This window comes from Oncorhynchus kisutch, linkage group LG24, assembly GCF_002021735.2.
Source record: "Oncorhynchus kisutch isolate 150728-3 linkage group LG24, Okis_V2, whole genome shotgun sequence".
Taxonomy (NCBI): domain Eukaryota; kingdom Metazoa; phylum Chordata; class Actinopteri; order Salmoniformes; family Salmonidae; genus Oncorhynchus; species Oncorhynchus kisutch.
This window is the reverse complement of record NC_034197.2, coordinates 505,786-525,488: the sequence shown is the minus strand read 5'-3', so window position 1 is coordinate 525,488 and position 19,703 is coordinate 505,786. Positions and strand designations below refer to the sequence as shown.

The following is a 19,703-nucleotide window of genomic DNA, read 5'->3' as shown; positions in this document are numbered from 1 at the left end:
AATGTTTTACAAAATATTGCAGCCGATACTGGATAAATGGTCTAGTCCCGCTTCATAACTGGGTTGACGATCTGCTGCTACTCTGTGCTGTACTCCACTCAATATCTATTTTTGGCTTAACTACACTGCTTGTAATGACTAGATGCTGTCTTCTTATACATGTACCACCTAATAGGATTTAGTTTTACTTTGTGTATGTGTGAGTTAAGTTTTGTTTTGTCCTCTAAATTGGCCATCCCATTCAACAGTACAATGAATGTTAGTATTGCTGTCTTTTTTATTTGACTTTTTATTGTAAAATAATAAACATATTATTAAAATCAAATTAAATGCTTTAGCATTGGATTGAGTTGGCCCAGAGTTCCGAAAGTTTGGAACTATTCAATTGGGTCTGTTGTGCCAGGTAAGCTCAATCAAGCACAGCTAAGCATTTGCAAGAAAACAAATGCCAGATTATGCATAGGAACACTGAAGATTTGTAGGCACACTGCTAATGGCTATACAGAACGTTTGCCTCTAGGGGTTCTCTTGAGTCAACATAGGTCTCCTAAGTGGGAAAGGGGCACACCTCTCCACACATGAACAAAAGCATATAGGCCTATTGTTTACAGAAAACAAAGTATTTCTGTGGTTAACTGCAATAAGCAATAATGCATCTTTAAAGGCTTGATATGTAGCTTTGTTCATGACCCAACCAAATGCGCATAGGAATGTGAGTTACAGATCTGTCTTAACCAAGTCTAATAAGCGTCATTGTCTCATGTCAGATAGACAGATCTGTGCAGACGTCTGTCGCGCTAACTTGCAAATACTCATGGGATAGCTAAAAAGAACTTTGGTTACAATATGCTGTCTTAACCTTACATTTTCTAATCAAGATGACATCGTCCACTGAACCCCTTACATCCTCAAGTCTGAGTTAATCTCACCTTAAGACTAAACCTGTAACTAATATTTGAAGTTTTTTTTCATGAGCAGGTCTTCACTACCTAATTGTACATCTAGCAGTGGTAGAATCAGTATTAATGAAATTCAAAATGTGCACGCAAATTAGGTAGCAAACGTTAGCTAGCTGGTGTCTGCTTGCTGGCTGAACCAGTCTCAAATCAATCCATATGAAATTAATTCTGGGATGTGTCTTTACTATAATTAATGTGACGGCATGCAATTTTATCAAATTGATTACCTAACGTTTATTTGATTACGTGATTGAATAAAATAATGCAACAATTAACTCAACCTGGGGCACCACGGACAAGTTTATTTTACTTTTTATGGCTGCAGGGGCAGTATTGAGTAGCTTGGATCAAATCAAATCAAATCAAATCAAATTTATTTATATAGCCCTTCGTACATCAGCTGATATCTCAAAGTGCTGTACAGAAACCCAGCCTAAAACCCCAAACAGCAAGCAATGCAGGTGGAAAAGGTGCCCATTGTAAACGGCCTGCTCCCCAGTCTCCGTTGCTAATATATGCATATTATTATTAGTATTGGATAGAAAACACTCTAAAGTTTCCAAAACTGTCCAAATATTGTCTGTGAGTATAACAGAACTGATATTGCAGGCAAAACCCTGAGGAAAATCAAAACAGGAAGTGGCTTCTATTTTGAAAAGTCCATGTTCCATAGCCTCCCTTTGCTGGATTTAAAGGGATATGAACCAGATTCCTTTTCCTATCGCTTCCTCAAGGTGTCAACAGTCTTCAGACATAGTTTCAGGCTTTTATTTTGAAAAATGAGCCAGAACGATAACATCGCGTCAAGTGGTCACATGAGTTTTGCTCGCGCAACAGAATTTGGATCGGTATTGCTTTTCCCTCTCCTACTGTGAAGGACATTTGCGGTTGATATATTATTGATTAAATATTTTAAAAACAACCTGAGGATTGATAAAAATGTTTGACATGTTTCTGTGGACATTATGGAAACTTTTTGGAATTTTCATCTGCGTTGTCGTGACCACTCTTTGATGTGGATTTCTGAACATACCTCCGTTTGTTTGTCGCGTTATTTTGGATATAAAAATAATCTTTATGGAACAAACTGAATATTTGTTGTGTAACTGGGAGTCTCGCGAGTGAAAACATCCGAAGATCATCAAAGGTAAACGATTAATTTGATTCCTTTTCTGATTTTCGTGACCGAGCTTCCTGATGCTAAGTGTACTTAATGCTTTGTCGTGCGATCGATAAACTTACAAACGCTTGGATTGCTTTCGCTGAAAAGCACAATTTCAAAATCTGACACGACTGGTGGATTAACAAAAGGCTAAACTGTGTTTTCCTATATTGCACTGATTTCATGAATATAAATATTTGTAGTAATATTTATTGAATGTAGCGCTATGCTATTCAGCGGTTGTTGATGACACTTATCCCGATATCGGGATTGCAGCCATAACAAGTTAAGGAGTTCCATCTTCCCAATGAACTCTTAGAGATCTAAAGATCTGTTACATTTCAGTTATCAATCGGTCATTAATTATTCTTTACCTTCTATCAGTCATCTGAACATCGTAAGATCTATCTGCACGAACCCTAGTCTACAGTTGTGGCCAAAAGTGTTGAATGACACAAATATTCATTTTCACAAAGTCTGTTGCCTCAGTTTGTATGATGGCAATTTGCATATACTCCAGAATGTTATGAAGAGTGATCAGATGAATTGCAATTAATTGCAAAGTCCCTCTTTGCCATGCAAGTGAACTGAATCCCCCCCCCAAAAAAAATTCCACTGCATTTCAGCCCTGCCACAAAAGGACCAGCTGACATCATGTCAGTGATTCTCTCGTTAACCTCTCTAGGGTATGTGGGACGCTAGCGTCCCATCTGGCCAACTTCCAGTGAGATTGCAGAGCGCCAAATTCAAATACAGAAATGCTCATTATAAAAATTCAGAAAACAAAACATATTTTTACATAGGATTAAAGATGAACTTCCTGTTAATCCAACCACGGTGTCAGATTTAGAAAATGCTTTTCGGCGAAAGTATACCTAGCCCAGATCATACCTAGCCCAGAACATAGCCCAGTTGACAAATTATTACAAACAGTAACCAGCCAAGCAGAAGCGTTACAAAACTCAGAAATAGAGAAAATGAATCCCTTACCTTTGATGATCTTCATATGATGGCAATCAGAAGATATTCATTTACTCAATAAATGTTCCTTTTGTTCGATTTAAAAAGTCTCTTTATATCCAAAAACCTCTGTTTTGTAGTGCGCGTTTTCTTCAGTTATCCACAGGCTCAAACGCAGTCAAAACAGGCAGGCAAAAAATCCAAATTGTATCCGTAAAGTTCATAGCAACATGTCAAACGATGTTTATATTCAACTTCAGGTTGTTTTTAGCCTAAATGATCTATAATATTTCAACCGGACAATAACGTTGTCAATATAAATGGTAAACAAGAAATGCACTCTCTCGGGATTGAGCATGAAAAAGCTCTGCGACACGGCAGGATCCACTCATTCAGACTAGTCTTACTCCCTCATTTATCGGAATACAAGCCTGAAACAATGTCTAAAGACTGTTGACATCTAGTGGAAGGCATAGGAACTGCAAATTGAGTCCTAAATCAATGGATACTGTAATGGCATTGAATAGAAAACTACAAAAACAAAACAAAAGCTACTTCCTGAATGGATTTTTCTCAGGTTTTCGCCTGCCAAATCAGTTCTGTTATACTCACAGACACTTTTAGAGTGTTTTCTATCCAAATCTACCAGTTATATGCATAGCTTATCTTCTGGGTCCGAGTAGCAGGCCATTTAATTTGGGCATGCGTTTCATCCAAAATTCCGAATGCTGCCCCCTACCCTAGAGAAAACACAGGTGTGAGTGTTGACGAGGACAAGGCTGGAGATCACTCTCATGCTGATTGAGTTCGAATAACAGACAAAACTTCAAAAGGAGAGTGGTGCTTGGAATCATTGTTCTTCCTCTGATAACCATTTTTACCTACAAGGAAACACGTGCTGTCATCATTGCTTTGCACAAAAAGGGCTTCACAGTGAAGGATATTGCTGCCAGTAAGATTCCACCTAAATCAACCATTTATCAGGTCATCAAGAACTTCAAGGAGAGCGGTTCAATTGTTGTCTTGGCTGCCATCAGATGTCAGATGTGGCCCAGAAGTTAATTGACCGCATGCTAGGGCAGATTGCAGAGGTCTTGAAAAAGAAGTGCCAACACTACAAATATTGACTCTTTGCATCAACTTCATTAATATTTGTCATTCTCAAAACTTTTGGCCACGACTGTACATTGTGAATCAGCAATACACAAATTGGCGTAATTATTTATTTACTAACTACCTAAATAAATCACACAGAATTACAGAATAGATTATACATTGATTACTAATCATGCCATGAAAAGTGCCTAGTGGACTAACCTGATATGACAGCTGGTTACACAAAGGGGGGTTGAAGAAGGAGCGGGAGGAGGAGAGACAAAGTAATGGGTCTCTATCGGACCTTGAAGCTATGATCACGTAAATATAAAATCTTATATATCCAAGCTATCAAACCCGTTCACAAGGTTGGTTAACTCTGCAGACACCTAAGGAGTCTTCAGACTTATATCTTTATATTTATTTATATATATATATCATAAGATTTTATATTTACGTGATCATAGCTTCTCAAGGTCCTACATTGGTCTTCGATAAATGCGTCGATGATGTAAAAGTCTGGTTTGCCCAGTAGAGATCGCCATTGTCCTTTTGAGTCTTTCTGGTCATAGTGTTGATTAGAGTGGATACGTTGGAGTACCCGGTCTTTCTTAGAGGAGTGTCTATGTCCGAGGCCACGTACGTTCTCAGCTGCAGACTGATAACCGCGACATCCATTATTTAATCACTTTTATGTGGTGATCGATAGTTCATACCATTTTGCCATACTCGGCTTGCGCTGGATTCTGGCTGGTCTAGTAGAAATTCACCATTTCACTGTGGGGATTGTCACCTCCAGAGAGGGGGGGGGGGGGCTATGGTCCTCCCCCCAGGGCACGTCATGACTTATGCTAACAACGCCAGATTGCACATTCAATGCTGAATACTCCCTCTAGCTAGCTACTGTAGCGAAGTTCTTGCTATTGCACAAATCTTTTTTTTTTTTGACATTTTATTTTAGCAGGGAGTCTTTTTTAAGGGAGCCCTGCATATACAATTTCATAGAACAACATGTTGTAATACAATATAAGACAAATAAAATATAGCCCAAAGACAAACATAAATATACACAATCAACTAAAACAATTCCTCTGTCCACTCTCTAAACTAATCCACGGACACTAAGGCCTCTTCTTGTACTGTTTTTCCAAACGTATGGAGTAGAAAAACTGAAAGCCGATTTGATATAAGTCTGAAGACTCCTTTGGTGTCTTCAGAGTTAACCAACCTTGTGAACGGGTTTGTAAATCTTAATAGTGTTAGTTAAGCAAGTCGGAAGCTTCTGGAGCAGGTTTTGTGAACAAAAGGAGCGTAATGATGTGACCTTCATGACTTCAAAGAGGTCCAGACAACCTTTTGGTAAGAATACAGTGAGTTATACAACTGTTTCCTGTGATAAAACAAAGGGTGCCATGAACAATCAGTAAGGGCTTCCTGCACAGCTGCGGAACACCTTTATGTACTTAACCCCGCCAATCACAATGGCCTGAGTTATTTAACTAGGCAAGTCTGTCACTTAGATGATCATGAAACCAAGAGCAGGTGTCAAAGCCCAGGCCAATCGAGGATAAGTTGTTCAAAAAAATAACATGCTCAACGTTATCAAATGCTGTTGACAGGTTCACAAACAAGGCAGCACAATTCATTTTAGCCTCTAAAGCATTGACAATATCATCAACAACTCATGTGGTTGCTGTGATAGTGCTGTGCCCTGGCCTAAACCCAGATTGATTTATATTCAAAATACCAGGCTCAGATGGAGTGAAGTTGCTTATTTACCAAGGATTTGAGAATCTTAGCTTGACATGGAAGCCCGGCGATGATAATCATCAAGAACTCGACTAACCCCGCCCTTATGGAGTGGCAGCACATAAGTTGTGTTCCATACTTTAGGAATATTTCCCCATAACCATGTTAGATTTAACATGTGGGTTACTGAGCCAGCAATGAAGGGGGCAGCACACTTGAGCAGACCTGGCTGAAATGAGTCAGCCCCTGTGGATTTCTTGGTATCTATAGCAGATGTTTCTGTGAAGTGCTGAAATGAGTCAGCCCCTGTGGATTTCTTGGTATCTTTAGCAGATGTTTCTGTGAAGTGCTGAAATGAGTCAGCCCCTGTGGATTTCTTGGTATCTATAGCAGATGTTTCTGTGAAGTGCTGAAATGAGTCAGCCCCTGTGGATTTCTTGGTATCTATAGCAGATGTTTCTGTGAAGTGCTGAAATGAGTCAGCCCCTGTGGATTTCTTGGTATCTATAGCAGATGTTTCTGTGAAGTGCTGAAATGAGTCAGCCCCTGTGGATTTCTTGGTATCTATAGCAGATGTTTCTGTGAAGTGCTGAAATGAGTCAGCCCCTGTGGATTTCTTGGTATCTATAGCAGATGTTTCTGTGAAGTGCTGAAATGAGTCAGCCCCTGTGGATTTCTTGGTATCTATAGCAGATGTTTCTGTGAAGTGCTGAAATGAGTCAGCCCCTGTGGATTTCTTGGTATCTATAGCAGATGTTTCTGTGAAGTGCTGAAATGAGTCAGCCCCTGTGGATTTCTTGGTATCTATAGCAGATGTTTCTGTGAAGTGCTGAAATGAGTCAGCCCCTGTGGATTTCTTGGTATCTATAGCAGATGTTTCTGTGAAGTGCTGAAATGAGTCAGCCCCTGTGGATTTCTTGGTATCTATAGCAGATGTTTCTGTGAAGTGCTGAAATGAGTCAGCCCCTGTGGATTTCTTGGTATCTATAGCAGATGTTTCTGTGAAGTGCTGAAATGAGTCAGCCCCTGTGGATTTCTTGGTATCTATAGCAGATGTTTCTGTGAAGTGTCGAAATGAGTCAGCCCCTGTGGATTTCTTGGTATCTATAGCAGATGTTTCTGTGAAGTGTCGAAATACAAAAACTTGACTACCATTTTCCAAGTCAATCTGCAAAATTTCTGAATCAGCGTTTTGCCCATTCTTTGCGATAGAAGGGTCTGACGCTTCTATCAATGATGGCATTTTTGTCTAATGGGGCCCGAGTCTGAATTCATTTGATGGGGCAGAGGGAATGAAGTGCAACCCTTTAGAGTTTTGACAGTTTTTCAGAATTTAGCCAGGTTCCCTTTACGATCAGAAAGAGTGGTTACATAATCAGATTGAGCCTTTTTGATCCGTCTTACACATTGGAAATATTTTAGGCAACTGAGGAAGCAATCTGGGCCTATGCCTGTGGTCCTGGCCTCTTAGGAATGACTTCAGATCATTTAGGAATGAACCAGGCATTCAATTTACCTTTAACTCTGAGTTTTGAAGGGAGCGTAATTATTTACAATAGTATTGAAGACATTTTGTTAACCAGCTTTAAGCTAAGTCAGGTTCAGTGATAGCTGAGATGCACTAAAATAAAAATCATGTAAAAAAGCTTTCACTAAAATGCCTCTTAGTGATGACATGAGGCTTAGGTTTATGCATTTTCACATCTCTGACACAACTGGGCAATGGTCACTAAAATCCAGCTGGAAAAACCCACTAGCAACATTTATCTGGAGTATTCGTCAAAATAAGATAAATCAAGGTAGATTTCAATGGATCTTTAGGATTTGGCCGTGTAGGCTGTTATCAGTTGAGGGAGGTTTTGCGCAGAACAAATATCTTTCATCGTATCTGACATTGACGTCCTCTAATCAATATTAAAATTGCCCATAACTAACAGTTCAGATTTACCATACTTGCATAGCAATTCAGATCATTCTTAAGAGCACATGAGTGAGCCTAGGGAGGACAATACAATCCTACTAGTGTCAGTTGGTTATTATGACCAAGGCCGGCATTTAAGAACAAGACAATCAAAATTCTTAGGGACAAAGCTAGCAAAAGATACAGAAACATTTAAATTGTCCTTTGTAAATATGGCAACACCTCTGCCAATTCTGTCCGGATTGAGTGACAAAAATATAATCGCAACATGCAACAATTTCAAAGATTTTACTGAGTTACAGGTCATATAATAAAATCAAATGTTATTGCGGTTGTAGCGAAATTATTGAATAAATTCATCTATGGATTTCACATGACTGGGAATACAGATATGCATCTGTTGGTCACAGATACCTTAGAAAAAAGGTAGGGTGTGGATCAGTCAATATATGGTGTTACCACCATTTGCCAAATGCAGCGCGACACATCTCCTTCCCATAGAGTTGATCAGGATGTTGATTGTGGCCTGTGGAATGTTGTCCCACTCCTCTTCAATGGCTGTGCAAAGTTGCTGGATATTGGCGGGAACTGGAACATGCTGTCGTACATGTCGATCCAGAGCATCCCAAACATGCTCAATGGGTGACATGTCTGAGTATCGAGAAATTTTTCAGGAATTATGAACAGATCCTTGTGACATGGGGCCGTCCATTATCATGCTGAAACATGAGGCAATGGCGACGTATGAATGGCACGACAATGGGGCTCAGGATCTCATCACAGTATCTCTGTGTATTCAAATTGCCATCGATAAAATGCAACTGTGTTTGTTGTCCGTAGCTTATACCTGCTCATACCATAGCCCAACCGCCACCATGGGGCACTCTATTCACAACGTTGACATTAGCAAACTGCTTGCCCACCCGGCGCCATACACAGTCTGTCATCTGCCTGGTACAGTTGAAACCGGGATTCATCTGTGAAGAGCACACTTCTCCAGTGGCCATCGAAGGTGAACATTTGCCCACTGAAGTCGGTTATGACGCCGAACTACAGGCAGGTCAAAACCCTGGTCAGGATGACAAGCACCCAGACGAGCTTCCCTGAGACATTTTTTCATTTGTGCAAACCCACAGTTTCCTCAGCTGCCCTGGTGGCTCATCTCAGACCATCCTGCAGGTGAAGGAGCCGAATGTGGGGGTCCTGGGCTGGCATGATTACGCGTGGGCTGAGGTTGTGTGGCCGGTTAGATGTACTGCCAAATTCTCTAAAATGATGTTGGAGGAAGCTTATGGTAATGCATTAACATTAAGTTCTCTGGCAACAGCTCTGGTGGACATTCCTGCAGTCAGCATGCCAGTTGCACTCTCTCAAAACTTAAGACATCTGTGGCATTGTGTTGTATGATAAAACATGCACATTTGAGTGGCCTTTTATTGTCCTCAGCACGAGTTGCACATGTGTAATGATCATACTGTTTAAATTTGCTTCTTGATATGACACACCTGTCAGATGGATGGATTATCTTGGCAAAGGAGAAATGCTCACTAACAGGGTTGTGCCATTTTTTTGTTTGTTCAGAAATTAGCCTTTTGTGTTTGTAAAATTTCTGGGATCTTTTATTTCAGCTCATGACACTTGGGACCAACACTTTACATGATGTGTTATATTTTTGCTCTGTAATAGAACAGAGGGTTTTCGTTAATGGAATCCTGCCATGCAAATTCTGTTGAGTGTGGTGTGCAGCAGGCTATGGACATTATTGTTTTTAGTTTTTACTAAAGACCTTCCACTGACCTTGAATAAAGCCTGTGTGTCTGTGTACGCTGACTACTCAACAATATACACGTCGGCTGCAACAGTAAAATAAATAACTAAAACCCTTAACATAGAGCAACTCTAACAATAGGCTGGTGCTAAATATCTCAATAACTAAAAGCATAATGTTTGGGACACATCACTCGCTCAATGCTGAACCTAATTTAGATTTATTATTGAATAATGTGACAATTGAGAAAGTTGAGACTAAACTCTGGGTGTAATCCTAGGGTGTTGAGGAAAATGTTTTTCTTGGCTCATAGTGTGCTGTCGGCTGTAGTAATAAATCAGAAATGTTGTGTAAATAATAATGACACAGTACTCATAGGGTTTCGCGGCAACCCTATTTCCAGCGGCCATGAAACTGCCAGCTGTCAGACACACTAAGTTTACCTTTATTTAACTAGGAAAGTCATTAAGAACAAATTCTTATTTTCAATGACGGCCTAGGAACAGTGGGTTAACTGCCTTGTTCAGGGGCAGAACGACTAACCACTCGGCGACCTGCCGCCCATGACCAAAAGTATGTGGACACCTGCTCTTCGACATGTCATTCCAAAATCATGGGCATTAATATGGAGTTGGTCCCCCCCCTTTGCTGCTATAACAGCCTCCACTCTTCTGGGAAGGCTTTCCACTAGATGATGGAACATTGCAATGGGGACTTGCTTCCATTCAGCCACGAGCATTAGTGAGGTCGGGCACTGATGTTGGGTGATTAGACCTGGCTCGCAGTCAGCGTTCCAATTCATCCCAAAGGTGTTTGATGGTGTTGAGGTCAGGGCTCTGTGCAGTCCAGTCAAGTTCTTCCACACCGATCACGACAAACCATTTCTGTAGTGACCTTGCTTTGTGCATGGGGCCATCATGCAGAAACAGGAAACGGCCTTCCCCAAACTGTTGCCACAATGTTGGAAGCACAGAATCATCTAGAATGCTGTAGTGTTAAGATTTCCCTTCTCTGGAACTAAGGCGCCCGAACCATGAATAACTTTACAGTTGGAGCTATGCATTGGGACAGGTAGCGTTCCTCTGGCATCCGCAAAACCCAGATTAGTCCATTCATCACTCCAGAGAATGCTTTTCTACTGCTCCAGAGTCCAATGGCTCCAATGGCTATTTCAGCCACACTGGTTGCTGCTAATTGACATAATTTGAGTAAATTGGAGGTGTACCTGTAGACCTCAGAAAAAAAATTGTAGACCTCCACAAGTCTGGTTCATCCTTGAGAGCAATTTACAAGCACCTGAAGGTACCACGTTCATCTGCACAAACAATAGTGCGCAAGTATAAACACCATGGGACCGCCCAGCCGTCATACCGCTTAGGAAGGAGACGTGCTCTGTCTCCTAGAGATGAACGTACTTTGGTGCGAAAAGTGCAAATCAATCCCAAAACAACAGCAAAGGACCTTGTGAAGATGCTGGAGGAAACCGGTACAAAAGTATCTATGTCCACAGTAAAACGAGTCCTATGTCGACATAACCTGAAAGGCCTCTCAGCAAGGAAGAAGCCACTGCTCCAAAACCGCCACAAAAAAGCCAGACTACGGTTTGCAACTGCACATAAGGACAAAGATTGTACTTTTTGGAGAAATGTCCTCTGGTCTGATGAAACGAAAATAGAACTGTTTGGCCATAATGACCATCGTTATGTTTGGAGGAAAAATGGGGAGGCTTGCTAGCCGAAGAACACCATCCCAACCGTGAATCACGGGGGTGGCAGCATCATGTTGTGGGGGTGCTTTGCTGCAGGAGGGACTGGTGCACTTCACAAAATAGATGGCATCACGAGGGACAAATTATTTGGATATATTGAAGCAACAGCAAGACAGTCAGATCAGTCAGAAAGTTAAAGCTTGGTCAGAAATGGGTCTTCCAAATGGACAATTATCCCAAGCATACTTACAAAGTTGTAACAAAATGGCTTAAGGACAACAAAGTCAAGGTATTGGAGTGGCCATCACAAAGTCCTGACCTCAATCCTATAGAACATTTGTGGGCAGAACTGAAAAAGCGTGTGCGAGCAAGGAGGCCTACAAACCTGACTCAGTTACACCAGCGCTGTCAGGAGGAATGGGCCAAAATTCACCCAACTTATTGTGGGAAGCTTGTGGAAGGCTACCCGAAACGTTTGACCCAAGTTAAACAATTTAAAGGCAATGCTACCAAATACTAATTGAGTGTATGTAAACTTCTGACCAACTGGGAATGTGATGAAAGAAATAAAAGCTGAAATAAATCATTCTCTCTACTTTTATTCTGACATTTATTATTCTTAAAATAAGGTGGTGATCCTAACTGACCTAAGACAGGGAATTGTTACTAGGATTATATGTCAGGAATTGTAAAAAAAACTGAGTTTAAATGTATTTGGCTAAGGTGTATGTAAACTTCCGACTTCAACTGTATATGCCATGTACTGTATGCACTCGTGACTGTAGGTCGCTTTGGATAAGTGTCTGCTAATTGAGATTCATTAAATTATTATTATTATTACCTGCAAAATTGACTAACTGGATGTGCCATTCACCTACCTGAAATTGTCCTAATTGTTTTTATCGACAGATGACCCCTCCAAGTTGTATGATCCCAAGTTCCCCACAGAGTGTTTCTTTCTGACGTTGCACACCCACCACCTGTCCATCCTACCAGGCTGCCGACGCTACATCCGCAGGCTGAGAGCCATTCGCGAGCTCAACAGGTACACACACACACACACACACACACACACACACACACACACATACACACACAGTCAGTTTGAAGTGGTCCAATAAGAGAGGCATTTTTCGTTATCAGTTTTGCTATGGTGTGCCCTAATGAAGATGTTGTTTGACGTGGCAGGACGGTGGAAGAGCTGAAGAGTAGTGAGAGCCAGTGGAAGGACTCTCCGCTGGCCAGCCGACACAGAGAGATGCTAAAGAGATGCAAAACCCAGCTCAAGGTTTGCTAACTGTTTTCAGTTTTCAGTCATATGGAACTTTGCCAACTCTCCCATCTGCTTGTGTTCTACTTGTCATACGTGATACATCTTTGGTGAATTCGAATTGCGAAAACAGTAGAAAACGCAACATTTCTCCAGTGCATCATAGTTTCTTTCCAAATGTTCTTCTATTTTGTATTGTTTCATACATGCTTTATGCTGAAATTAGTGTTGCAGACAGGAAAATTCAACATTTTAACTTGTCACAACATGAGTGAAGGACAATATTCAGTAGAAACCCTCTATCTTGTGGTCTTTGTCCCTGCCAGAAACTGGTGCGCTCCAAAGCCTGTGCCGATGCGGGTCTTCTGGACGAGAACCTGTTACGCAGATGTCTGCAGTTTTACAGTATGGTCATTCAGCTCATCCTACGCATGGTGGATCCTGCCTACCCACAGTAAGTTACTATGCCACAATCGGGAACTGTTTTAATGCTGTAATATAAGGTTATATTACGAAGTAAAGTAGGCTACCTGGATAAATTAAATAACGTGAACTAAGACAAGAAGACGAGAACCTGTTACGCAGATGTCTGCAGTTTTACAGTATGGTCATTCAGCTCATCCTACGCATGGTGGATTCTGCCTACCCACAGTAAGTTACTATGCCACAATCGGGAACTGTTTTAATGCTGTAATATAAGGTTATATTACGAAGTAAAGTAGGCTACCTGGATAAATTAAATAACGTGAACTAAGACAAGAAGACGAGAACCTGTTACGCAGATGTCTGCAGTTTTACAGTATGGTCATTCAGCTCATCCTACGCATGGTGGATCCTGCCTACCCACAGTAAGTTACTATGCCACAATCGGGAACTGTTTTAATGCTGTAATATAAGGTTATATTACGAAGTAAAGTAGGCTACCTGGATAAATTAAATAACGTGAACTAAGACAAGAAGACGATTACTGAACTGGCATCTGTGGAACGTTCGTTAAGACACTAACTGCTTACAGACAGTAGGCAATTGAGGTCACAGTTATGAAAACTTAGGACACTTTCTACTGACTCTGAAAAACACCGAAAGATGCCCAGGGTCCCTGCTCATCTGCGTGAACGTGCCTTAGGCATGCTGCAAGGAGGCATGAGGACTGCCGATGTGGCCAGGGCAATAAATTGCAATGTCCGTACTGTGAGACGCTTAAGACCGTGCTACAGGGAGACAGGACGGACAGCTGATCGTCCTCGCAGTGGCAGACCACGTGTAACAACAGCACAGGATCGGTACATCCGAACATCACACCTGCGGGACAGGTACAGGGTGGCAACAACTGCCTGAGTTACACCAGGAACGCACAATCCCTCCATCAGTGCTCAGACTGTCCGCAATAGGCTGAGAGAGGCTGGACTGAGGGCTTGAAGGCCTGTTGTAAGGCAGGTCCTCGCCAGACATCACCGGCAACAACGTCGCCTATGGGCACAAACCCACTGTCGTTGGACCAGACAGGGCTGGCAAAAAGTGCTCTTCAATGACGAGTTGAGGTTTTGTCTCACCAGGTGTGATGGTTGGATTCGCGTTTATCGTCGAAGGAATGAGCGTTACACCGAGGCCTGTACTCTAGAGCAGGATCGATTTGGATGTGGAGGGTCCGTCATGGTCTAGGGCGGTGTGTCACAGCATCATCAGACTGAGCTTGTTGTCATTGCAGGCAATCTCAACACTGTGCATTACAGGGAAGACATCCTCCTCCCTCATGTGGTACCCTTCCTGCAGGCTCATCCTGACATGACCCTCCAGCATGGCAATGCCACCAGCCATACTGTTTGTTCTGTGCGTGATTTCCTGCAAGACAGGAATGTCAGTGTTCTGCCATGGCCAGCGACGAGCCCGGATCTCAATCCCATTGAGCACGTCTGGGACCCGTTGGATCAGAGGGTGAGGGCTAGGGCCATTCCCCCCAGAAATGTCCGGGAACTTGCAGGTGCCTTGGTGAAAGAGTGGGAACTCTTTCACAGCAAGAACTGGCAAATCTGGTGTAGTCCATGAGGAGGAGATGCACTACAGTACTTACAGTACTTAATATTGACTACTTTTGATTTTGAACCCCCCCCTTTGTTCAGTCTGTGGAACTTGTTCGGTTTATGTCTCAGTTGTTGAATCTTACGTTCATACAAATATTTACACGTTAAGTTTGCTGAAAATAAGCGCAGCTGACAGTGAGAGGACGTTTCTTTTTTTGCTCAGTGTGTGTGTGTGTGTGTATACTACTGTTCAAAAGTTTGGGGTCACTTAGAAATGTCCCTGTTTTTGAAAGAAAAGCAAATGTTTTGTCCATTTTTAAAATAACAATAATAATAATAATAATAATGATCAGAAATACAGTGTTAGACATTGTTAATATTGTAAATGACTATTGTAGCTGGAAACGGCTGATTTAAAACCTTTAAAAAAAAAATGGAATATCTACATAGGTCTACAGAGGCCCATTATCAGCAACCATCACTCATGTGTTCCAATGGCACGTTGTATTAGCTAATCCAAGTTTATCATTTTAAAAGGCTAATTGATCATTAGAAAACATTTTTGCAATTTATGTTAGCACAGCTGAAAACTTGTTCTGATTAAAGAAGCAATAAAACTGTCCTTCTTTAGACTAGTTGAGTATCTGGAGCATCAGCATATGTGGGTTCGATTGCAGGCCCAAAATGTCCAGAAACAAAAACCTTTCTTCTGAAATGCGTCAGTATATTCTTGTTCTGAGAAATTAAGGCTATTCCGTGCGAGAAATTGCCAAGAAACTGAAGATCTCATACTTCTCCCTTCACAGAACCAGCGCGAACTGGCCCTTACCAGAATAGAAAGAGGAGTGGGAGGCCCTGGTGCACAACTGAGCAATTGAGTTATTGTTTGTATTGTTTGTGACTTGCATTAAGTGGGTCAATGATGCTCCCTTATATTCCTTCTTTCCCTTTTTGCAGCATAACTCTACCTCTGAATCCCGAGATCCCCAAAAGCTTTGCTGCTCTGCCAGAGTTTTACATTGAAGATGTGGCCGAGTTCCTGCTTTTTGTTGTGCAGTAAGTTGACAGATCGATGGTCATAATTATTACATAGTGCAGAGCCAGACAAAGAAAAAAACATTTCTACAAACTTTGGTGTTAAATTTGTATTTTATTTTATGTCATAAAAACTGGGCTGCTGTATCCTTAGTTTTGATTGGCTCCTAAAACAACTTCATTGGAGCTTTAGCCAATCCTGACCAACATACTCTACAATGGGGACCACCAGAGTGGGATTGATCGTGTTAATTTACCCTGTTTTACTTGAAGCAAATGTTTCAGTTGATCTTTTATACATTTATTGGAGTATTGTATAAATGGTAACTTCAAATGGATGTGATATGAGTAGGGCCAGAAGGATTTCCTAACGATGTGACCCAACCAGAGAAACTCCTGGCCCTGACATGCAGCAGACATTATCTTTCCTTGTATTACTACATGCATGAGGGACCCTCTTCCTCCCTGGACAGTCTCTCCTCTGTTTGACTTTTTCTCAGTCTCCCCTCATTTCCTCGCATCCTCTCTACACCTTCTCAAACCGTAAGTTCAAAGGCCCCCCCCCCAGACCTTCTCCTCCAGTGCGTTATGAGGAGGTGGTGAGCAGAGAGGAAGAAAGATGAATTACATACATTTTAATTAACACCCCTCCCAAATTGCTGGTTACACAATATGAATTAACAAGGGTATATCTGCAGAACACTTTTAAATAAGAGGGTGTTTGAATGGGGTCATATAGAAATTACCTTTTAAAAAAGGTAAAATAATGCATCTTCTGAGAAATGGATTTTGACTGAAAGTCAGCATCCATTTTCGATGCCCTGCCAGGTATTCCCCTCAGGTCCTGTATGAGCCCTGCATCCAGAACATTGTCACCTTCCTGGTGGTGTTCATCTGCAGTCAGAACTACATCCGGAACCCCTACCTGATCGCCAAGCTGGTGGAGGTTCTGTTTGTCACCAACCCAGCTGTGCAGCCGCGCACCCAGCGCTTCTCTGAGATGATGGAGAACTACCAACTGTCCGTCAAACATTTGGTCCCAGCCCTCATGAAGTTCTACACTGGTGAGACCACTTGGTGCGGGGTGATTCAGTTTTGCGCTACATCCACTGTAGTTGGTTCCATCAACTACAGTGGATGTGTAGTACGGCTTGGCTCGACTCAGTTGTCTGAAAATGTTAAGTGGACTGATTCTCACAGGCAACTGACTGAGTGACTCCTCCCACAGACGTGGAGCACACCGGTGCCACCAGCGAGTTCTATGACAAGTTCACCATCCGCTACCACATCAGCACCATCTTCAAGAGCCTCTGGCAGAACATGGGCCACCATGGCACTTTCCTGGAAGAGTTCAAGTAAGTGGGCTAAAATCAAAGCTTAGTATTTATCCCATGACAATTACTTTTATGGTGACGGCCTGGTCTAAATAGGTGTCTGGTCATGGTTGTATACGTGTAAAATGTACTCGGAACTAGTTCAGACTCGTAGTGAATTTTCTGTGTGGCTTCCACAGGCCTCCCAGTCAATCAATACATCTGTTTGTTCCCCTGTAGCTCCGGGAAACAGTTTGTGCGTTACATCAACATGCTGATCAACGACACCACCTTCCTGCTGGACGAGAGCCTGGAGTCCCTGAAGCGCATCCATGAGGTCCAGGAGGAGATGAAGAACAAGGAGCAGTGGGATCAGCTTCCCAGGGTCAGTACGGAATTTCTGGGGAAAAAACAAATGGGTTGTGAAGTGCTTATAAATGTGTTACGAAGCTCATTTGTAGTGCCTTAAGACTGAAACACTGAGTGTTCCTCCATTTCTCCCTCAGGAGCAGCAGCAGAGCCGCCAGTCCCAGCTGACCCAGGATGAGCGGGTGTCACGCTCCTACCTGGCCCTGGCTACAGAGACGGTCGACATGTTCCACATCCTCACCAAGCAGGTCCAGAAGCCCTTCCTCCGGCCCGTGAGTACCACTCTGACCAGGAAAAAAATGCACATTTGAATCATGCTCTGTTTCCAGGCTACAAAGGCAGAGGGGCTCTAGAACACCCCATTTACTAATGTTGTTTTTGACAAAGATTAAAATGACTTTTACTGGCTGTCAACACAGCCACATACAGCCGCCGACAACAACAATAGAGCATTGAGAAGAAAAAACGATATGCTGGTCTACTCGAATGGATGAAACATTAAGGCCTCTTTGAAAAGGGTATTCTGTGACTGGCGGGGAAACAAAGGGGATGATGTCCACCACTTAGTGAATGGAAAATGTATTATGTGCTTTACTTTTCACTATCAAGGCACTCTTGAAGAAAATGCAGGGAATAACTTCTTGATTTAAAAAGTGTTTATTGTCTGGCCTCCCGGGTGGCGCAGTGGTCTAAGGTGCTGCATCGCTGTGCTACCAGAGACCCTGGGTTTGAGCCCAGGCTCTATCACAGCCGGCTGCGACCGGGAGGTCCATGGGGCGACGCACAATTGTCCTAGCGTCGTCCGGGTTAGGGAGGGTCCTTGTCTCATATCCTTGTCTCATCACGCACCAGCGACTCCTGTGGCTGGCCGGGCGCAGTGTACACTGACCAGGTCGCTAGGTGTACGGTGTTTCCTCTGACACATTTGTGCGGCTGGCTTCCGGGTTGGATGCGCGCTGTGTTAAAAAGCATTGCGGCTTGGTTGGGTTGTGTTTCGGAGGACTGTGGCTCTCGACCTTCGTCTCTCCCGAGCCCGTATGGGAGTTGTAGCGATGAGACAATACAGTAACTACTAATAATTGGACACCACGAAAAGGGGGTAAAAAATGTTTTTTAAAATAAAGTGTTTATTGTCTTGGCATTACGGTAGAAATATAAATAACCTGAAAAACGCCAAAGTTTGTTTTTCATCCGTTTTCTTCAAGAGTGCCATGATGGGAAAGTAAGGCCCAACATTCATTTGTCTACATTTTTTGTTTACTAAGTGGTCGCTTTTCTTACGAGAATAGAACATTGCTGTGCAGCAGCACAAAATACAGTGGAACACCTTAGCCAAATGCACCTTAGCCAAATACATTTAAACTCAGTTTTTACCAATTCCTGACATTTAATTCTAGAAAAAAATTCCTGTCTTAGTTCAGTTAGGATCACCACCTTATTTTATAAATAAGAAATGTCAGAATAATAGTAGAGAGAATGATTTAATTCAGTTTTTATTTCTTTCATCACATTTTATATACACTCAATTAGTATTTGCTAGCATTGCCTTTAAATTGTTTAACTTGTGTCAAATGTTTCGGGTAGCCTTCCACAAGCTTCCCACAATTTTGGCCCATTCCTCCTGACAGAGCTGGTGTAACTGAGTCAGGTTTGTAGGCCTTCTTGTTCACACATGATTTTTCAGTTCTGCCCACATATTTTATATAGGATTGATTGCGGTCAGGGCTTTGTGATGGCCACTCCAATACCTTGACTTGGTTGTCCTTAAGCCATTTTGCCACAACTTTGGAAGTATGCTTGGTGTCATTGTCCATTTGATATCCAGACTGATGTCTTGAGATGTTGCTTCAATATATCCACATAATTTTCCTTTCCTCATGATGCAATCTATTTTGTGAAGTGCACCAGACCCTCCTGCCGCAAGGCACACCCACGGTTGGGATGGTGTTCTTCGGCTTGCAAGCATCCCCCTTTTTCCTCCAAACACAACGATGGTCATTATGGCCAAACAGTTCTATTTTTGTTTCATCAGACCAGAGGACATTTCTCCAAAAAGTACCATCTTTGTCCCCATGTGCAGTTGCAAACCGTAGTCTGGCTTTTTTTATGGTGGTTTTGGAGCAGTGGCTCAGCTATTGCTGAGCAGCCTTTCAGGTTATGTCGATATAGGACTCGTTTTACTGTGGATATAGATACTTTTGTACCTGTTTCCTCCAGCATCTTCACAAGGTCCTTTGCTGTTGTTCTGGGATTGATTTGCACTTTTCTCACCAAAGTACTTTCATCTATAGGAGACCGAATGCGTCTCCTTCCTGAGCGGTATGACGGCTGTGTGGTCCCATGGTGTTTATACTTGCATACTATTGTTTGTGC

General features: G+C 42.2%; 1 protein-coding gene across 4 annotated transcripts in view; it reads left to right on the top strand.

The window, feature by feature from the left end:
• LOC109883410 (ubiquitin conjugation factor E4 B-like) overlaps positions 1–19,703 on the top strand; it is a 108,132-nt gene that overhangs the window by 73,756 nt on the left and 14,673 nt on the right. For all 4 annotated transcript variants that reach the window (XM_031803638.1, XM_031803637.1, XM_031803640.1 and 1 more), the window contains 8 exons: positions 12,232–12,367; positions 12,511–12,610; positions 12,919–13,046; positions 15,571–15,669; positions 16,477–16,712; positions 16,877–17,003; positions 17,202–17,346; positions 17,468–17,602. In XM_031803638.1, coding sequence (XP_031659498.1) covers positions 12,232–12,367; positions 12,511–12,610; positions 12,919–13,046; positions 15,571–15,669; positions 16,477–16,712; positions 16,877–17,003; positions 17,202–17,346; positions 17,468–17,602 — 1,106 coding nt within the window. The remainder of the gene's footprint in view (positions 1–12,231; positions 12,368–12,510; positions 12,611–12,918; positions 13,047–15,570; positions 15,670–16,476; positions 16,713–16,876; positions 17,004–17,201; positions 17,347–17,467; positions 17,603–19,703) is intronic.